At 37.4% G+C, this 7,077-nt stretch overlaps 1 protein-coding gene across 1 annotated transcript in view; it reads left to right on the top strand.

The window, feature by feature from the left end:
* Positions 1–336: 336 nt before the first annotated feature.
* The window catches only part of Ncapg (non-SMC condensin I complex, subunit G), a 28,973-nt gene continuing 22,232 nt past the window's right edge, over positions 337–7,077 (top strand). Inside the window, exons 1-7 of the mRNA NM_001398911.1 lie at positions 337–538; positions 1,382–1,585; positions 2,177–2,405; positions 4,268–4,413; positions 4,668–4,752; positions 5,854–6,046; positions 6,498–6,647. Of these exons, the coding sequence (NP_001385840.1) occupies positions 428–538; positions 1,382–1,585; positions 2,177–2,405; positions 4,268–4,413; positions 4,668–4,752; positions 5,854–6,046; positions 6,498–6,647 (1,118 nt within the window). The 5' untranslated portion in view covers positions 337–427. The remainder of the gene's footprint in view (positions 539–1,381; positions 1,586–2,176; positions 2,406–4,267; positions 4,414–4,667; positions 4,753–5,853; positions 6,047–6,497; positions 6,648–7,077) is intronic.

Raw genomic sequence — 7,077 nt, 5'->3', positions numbered from 1 at the left:
ACGCGGCAGTTCTCCGCTTTCTCCCTTCACTCCCAACCGCAGGATCCCGCAACAGGTTTAAGGGTCACCAGTTCAATTCAGAAAGTTGAATGCCCACTTCAGGCGTGCGCCTTGACAGGACCACTTCCGGTCGCGTCCACGTTTTCACATAAGCACCTCTTCCTATTGGGAGAGCGGCAGGCCACACCCTAGGCGCATGCGTCCCAGCAGCGTGGGGGGGGGGGTGCGGAATTGGGGGGTGGAGTCAGATTGGGGTAGTCGGACACTGCCTCCGGCCCAAGTCTCGCGAGATTCGTCCTCCCGCGAGAGTTGTTTGAAAACTCTGGCGGTAACTACACCCTTGGACCCTCGCTGGCCAGTCTGTAGAAACTAAGTCCTTTGCGGACCGGGAGCTACAGCCACTCTCAGGCAGTTCTCATCCGGCGCCATGGCAGCGCAGAAGAAGCGGCTTTCTGTGAAGGAGGCTTTTCAGCTGGCGCAGCAGCCGCACCAGAACCAGGCGAAGCTGGTAGTCGCGCTGAGCCGCACGTACGGCGCGGTAAGCGGCCTGGCCTCGGCTCCCGAGCTCAACTTTTTGCCTTTGCGCGACCGGCGTCGGTGCTCTGAGGTTTGCCCGAGGTGTTCTGGTCTTAGACAGTGATCGGAACTCCTGGCGTCTGCCACTCGGGGCCTCCTCCCTCACTCCCCCGCCAGGGGTGGGAGGCGGGGAGCGGTCTGTTATCCAGTTCCGCAGTCACTTAGTCTGCTCTGTGAATCGTAGATGCTTCTCTTTCCTTTGGGTTCTCTAGTTCATCTCAGGAAATCGATCAAGTTGTTTCAACCAACTCCTAAGCTTAAAGTCAAGTTCATTTCAGCAACTATCAAAGTCATAAGGGCCTGGTCTTCCCCTTTCATGTTAATTGTGCACCCAGTGGAGCCGTGGGAATTATAGGACAGCGAATGTGAGGAAGATAAATTGTTTTGGAGTTCAAGAAAAGTTAAGTACATATAAAAGTGATTAAGGAGCAAGATGTGGAAGTCAAGCCACAAGGAAATTGGTGGATATTAGAAAGGCCCAAATAAAGGAAATACAAAAGCTATTGATTTTGAATTATTCTTGCCAAAGCTTGTTTTACATTAATCCGGTAAGAGAAATATTGATAATCCAAAGGCGTTGAGGGAAAAACGAGATCATTTTACAGTGTTCAAATTTATGCTTTGTGCTTTCTCAGAGGTACATATATGCTGAAGAGAAGGTTGGCCAGATTTATTTCCCCTTTCCTGGTTTGGATAATTGATAGTTTATTAAGAAATATTATAGCTTGACCTATAACGTATTATGGCAGAGTTGGGAATAAAGACTTTTTACTAATGCAGCTTATGGAGGTGTTTCTTCTTTCAGGTTAATGATAAAACAGCTTTTCAGGAAGAGTTTGTTCATTACCTTAAATATGCTATGGTGGTACATAAACGTGAGCCTGCTGTGGAGAGGGTCATGGACTTCACAGCCAAGTTCGTTACTTCATTTCACCAGTCTGATCAGGAAGAAGAAGAGGAAGAGAAAGATGGTGGCATTTTAAATTATTTGTTTACTTTTCTCTTGAAGGTACTGTGAAAGCTAGTACTTTGGGGAAGTAATATATTTGGCTATGTTTGTATTTTCCACAGTGAAATATCAGCGAGAGAGAAAAATGTATGTGAAGAAGTCTTTTATGGAAACCTTAGCTGTCATTAAGATAAAAGAATAATTCCAGTATTAAAATTAAATTCTCACTTTTGTTGTAAACGATCTCTGCCATTATGTAAAAAAATTCCTACAGAAAGGGATATATTTTGTGACAGTAAATAGTTTTTCAGACTACTTGAGAGTATAAGATCTATCTAGATAACATCTTTGCAAGTAATAACTTGCTGTTGTCTTATTTTTATGTTTTTCTGTAATGCTAGGGATCATTGATGTACCTATCTTTTTACTCTGTTTTGAGACAGGATTTCTTTAAGTTGCCCATATTGTCCTTGGAGTTACTTTGTATCCCAAACAGGCCTTGAACTTGTACTGCTTTTCTCTGGTATTGTAGGCCTGCACATATCTACCCGGGTATATTGTCAACTTTTAATTTTGAATATAGGGTTAAAATGATACTGGCTGCTAAGAGTGGAACGTGACTGGGAGTAACTTTTGGTTTGTTTTGTGTAGTCTCATGAAGCAAACAGCAGTGCAGTCAGATTTAGAGCATGCCAGCTCATTAATAAACTTCTTGGGAATATGCCAGAAAATGCCCAAATTGATGATGACTTATTTGATAAAATCAATGAAGCCATGCTTATTAGATTGAAAGATAAAATCCCAAATGTCAGAATACAAGCGGTTTTGGCTCTTTCTCGACTCCAAGATCCCAAGGACCATGACTGCCCGGTAGTTGATGGTATGTATGCTTTCCTAAGTCTTGTTTCCGTATGCTGACTTTGTTGTTTTTCAGCATTTGGATTTTATGTGTGTGTGCGTTTGAGTGTGTGGGTGTGTACATTCATGTGGAAGCCAGAGGTTATAATCAGATGTCCTCAGTTGCTCTACACCTTGTATTTTTGAGACAGCGTCTCATTAACTCTAGGGCTCATCTACTCAGACCAGCTGGCCAGGAAGCCTCAGAGAAGCGCTGGCTCCTTATCCCAGTATTAAGGTCATGGTTGCTGCCACTGGGACTGCTTTTCATGAGAGTCCTGGGCATTGGAACATCAGATCTCATGCTTGTGCAACAATACTGTACCAGCAGATCCACTTTCCTTACGTAGTACTGAAGGTTATGAATTAATTATACATGTCTGTGTTATGGAAGAATCAACCCAGCAACTTCAAATGAAAGCATATCACCCTGACTCTGCCCTGCTCTTCAGTTGTATTTATTTCTCTCAGAGGTGGAAATAATTACATGAATTTTGAATTAATTGCCCTGTTTAATGTAAAAAATTACATTTTAAACAATCACATTTTGTCTCAATGTTAAATTTTGTGTGCTATTTTTTTTGTGTGTGAGTCAAACTATATTTTTGTGTCTTTTTCCCCTCAAATTTATTCCTAATTTTAGCATTCATTTAGGGTGATACATATTTATTTTTGCTATATTTTAATGTTTTATTTTATGTAGTTTATCCTAAATGGTGATAACCCTTTTAGTTGTTTGCAATTACTCTGCTTTAAAAACAATGTTAGAGGCAACTGTGCCATGGCTTTAATCCCAGCACCCTGAAGGCTGAGGCAGGCAGATCTCCTGGGTTTAACTTAGACTAGTCTATGGAGTGAGTTCCAGGACAGACATGGTTACACAGACAAACTCTTTATCTCAAAAACCCAAAGGAAAGTTAGGACTTTACTTATTCATGCCTTTGGTACATAGATGAAAGGGTTTGTAAAGTTATGCTTAGAGATAGACTTATGGGTTCCACTTTATTAGGGTAGGTGGTAAAGTATTCTAAAAAAAGTTATTTACTTTCTGATATTGTCAGTCATGGGGCGTAAAGGTATGCATTGATCCACATCCTCTTTAGTTTTAGCACATTTTAAAGTCTGATGCTCTATTTAGTATCGTTACCCAGCTTCACAAATTTAGCATCTGATCATACTGAGTTGGTTAAGGACTGTATTACATTCTGAGAAATGTTATTACTAAGTGATTTACAAATGGATGTTACAGTTTAATCACTCAGTGTGGCTTCTGGTGCAGTCTAAAGATCCACTAAAGAGGTATGAGACTACTGCCAGTATAATCTGGCATACTCTTTTTTTATAGTCAGCTCTTTTTTTTTTTTTTTTAAATATAGGAAGAGTATACTCAAACAATGGTAAAAGTATATTTAAAAACACATTCTCAAAACTAAAAGTGTAAAGTCAAATGTGAACCTTCATAGTTTCCCTTCTGAATAGCTACACTAACTGTATAGAAGTTGATTAAATTGAATAGTCTTTGGGACTGGTTAATTTCCAGGTTTTGTTTTTTTTTTTTTTTTGTAACATTTTATAGTAAAATTTAAAGTGAATCAAAATAACAGGTCCTTATATAAAACCATATCAACTTAAATTCCCTCCTCCAATCGTCATCTGACTTTTGGGGTTAATTTTCAATCACAATATATTTAATAATTTTTTAATTTTATATTCAAAAGGAAATGCTAATTTTTTTTGCTAGAAGTGAATATATAACGGTAATATCTCTTATTTAAAAATGAAAGAATGTGGAACTTTTATGACTTAACATTATTAATGTTAAAATGTATTGCTTTATTTTTTAAGCATATGTTACTTTGATTGAAAATGATTCAAATCCGGAAGTTAGGCGTGCAGTGTTATCTTGTATTGCACCATCAGCAAAGACTTTGCCAAAAATTGTAGAACGTACAAAGGACATAAAGGATATTGTCAGAAAGCTGGCTTATCAGGTGAGTTCAGTGTCTTATGTTGTCATGTTTTTGAAAGATGAGCCTATTTTTGGTATTTGGAAAAAACTTGGTAATAATGATTTCTTTTTCCAGTTAGGACTTTTGAAGAATATAGGTAACTTAAGAGTAGTATTCTTATAGTAAGCATATTAACAGATAATTTTAAAAATTGGGTTAACTTATAGAAGAATGCAGTATTCATAAGACATCTCTAAAGTGTATTGAGATTAATGGCCGTCTTTCACCTTTTTAAGGTGTTAGCTGAAAAAGTTCATATGAGAGCTCTGTCCATTGCTCAGAGAGTACTGCTTCTTCAGCAAGGTCTCAGTGACAGATCAGGTAAGATACACATCTTTGTAAACATTGGAGAAATGAGGCTTGAATTTAATAAAACTATCATTTCCATAAATAAGTTGAAACATTTTGGGGTTAAAGACGTTGGTGTTTTGAAGGCATTTCTTTCAAACGTCTGTGATTTAGGGAGGGGAAGACTATTCTAAATCTTATGCAGTTACTTCTGCAAAAGTCTGATAGAATCTTTTTACCTCATCTTTCTTAAATAGTACTGTCCCATTTTTCTATTATTTAACATAAATGTGTTCTGTGCATCACAATTAGGAATGAGCAGACCAGTATAATGCCCCACCTTCTTATCTGTTAAACTAGGGATTCTGTTTTTCTGAAGGATGTTTTAAAAATTCTTAACTCTTATGAAGCCATGTAGTCTCAGTTTTGCTATACCAGGAAAGCACAATTGAATTTGTGAGTATTGTCAGAGGACTGATTAGGATGCCCTTAGGTCAGCAGCTTTTAACACTATGTAGTGACTCCTTTGGGGGTGCCTAACAACCCTTAAATAGTAGTTGCCTAAAACCATCAGAAAACACATATTTACATTATGATTCATAACAGTAGCAAAATTTTAGCTATGAAGTAACAATGAAAATAATTTAATAGTTGGGGATTGCCACAGCATGAGGAACTGTATTAAAGGGCCACAGTATTATGTGGGTTTGAGAATCACTTCTTAAATGATAAAAATAAAGTTTGTTTAGTAAAGTATATTGTGGTTCAGTACTGCAAATCGAATTCATGTAATAGTTGGAGTGAATGAACTCCAACTCCAACAAGTGAAATGACAGATTTCACACATGCTATGCATGATGTTCAGTTAGGAGACAATATAAAGACATTTCCCTTAGGACTTTCGATATAGGAGTTTGTTTTTTTAATGGCTGATCTCCATTTGCATTTGAAACAAGCATTGTCATGACTTTAGTAATATTGCATCTTTTTCATTAACATGCTTTGTTCTACCTATAATTTCTATTTGAATCATAAATTCAGTGTTAGCAGTGATTTGCTACAAGTTAAGATGGGGCTGATACAGGGAAAAAGGTCTAGAATGTGCATCATTTAACTATGTAAATGGCTCACCAGATGCTGTGAAACAAGCTGTGCAGAAGCATCTTCTCCAAGGCTGGTTGCGTTTTACTGAAGGAAATATCCTAGAGTTGCTTCATCGGTTAGATGTGGAAAATTCTTCTGATGTAGCAGTCTCCGTTCTCCATTCCTTATTCTCAATGAGTCCTCTCAGTGAGCTGGTGGGAATTTGTAAAGATGATGATGGCAGGTATATAAAGACTTCTTTATTTAAATTGTACAGAGTTTTTAAATTGAACCTATGCACTTAAAAGTGAGTTTGTCTTCCCTCAGTACCTTTTATCTGTCCCTCTTCCCTTTAGTGAGTGTCTTTCTTCCTTCTGGTACAAGGATTCAGTACTTTTTGTCAGGCATTGTAAGGTTGTGCCCTTTCATTTTGCAATTTTGATTTTTGCATTACATCCACTGAAAAACACCACAAATATACGAGTTCTTGCCACGTTAACTCATTTGAAACTTTATCTTTTGCCTTTTTTCAGTCTAAGTTTTTTTTTTCTTTTCATTCTTTTTGGCTGGGTAAATTAATGATTTAGTAATTAAAAGACTTAATAATTGAAAGAAATCTTCCTCTTATGTCTATTCTTGTTGTTTTTCAACTGCATGTAAAGATAATACTTTCTCTTATTCTCTTCCATATGAAGGAAGTTGATTCCGGTGGAAACATTAACTCCTGAAATTGCTTTGTACTGGTGCACCCTTTGTGAGTATTTGAAGTCAAAGGGAGATGAAGGTGAAGAATTTTTGGAGCAGATTTTGCCAGAGCCTGCAGTATACGCAGAATACTTAGTGAGGTAAAGTTTTTCTTTTGGTTTGAACTGTACTTAATGCACTTTAATTACCAATTTCATAGTGTTCTTATTCAATATCAGAGGAAACAATTTAGAAACTATTTTTGTATAAAAAGGTATGAATGGATATGTTTATTGAGGAATCTGTTGCGTATACTGAAAGTGGACAGTCAGGGCCTTACTATCCCTGTCACAGTGACTCAATATTAGCTGATTAGTGTAACTTTTCCCTGATAAAATTTCACTGACTTTTTCTTGAATTTTATCTAATATTCATATATAACAAAGTTTTAAAAAATTATTCTTTATTTGCAAGCTATACAAAACAGATGTTATGATGATTAGATTTGGTACATGGACCAGTGTCTTAGGTTATGGTTTTACGGCTGGGAAGAGATACCATGACCAAGGCAACTCTCATAAGGACAACATT

The sequence above is a fragment of the Rattus norvegicus genome, chromosome 14 (genome assembly GCF_021556685.1).
Source record: "Rattus norvegicus strain SHRSP/BbbUtx chromosome 14, alternate assembly SHRSP_T2T, whole genome shotgun sequence".
Lineage (NCBI taxonomy): Eukaryota > Metazoa > Chordata > Mammalia > Rodentia > Muridae > Rattus > Rattus norvegicus.
This window is presented reverse-complemented; position numbering and strand designations above follow the sequence as displayed.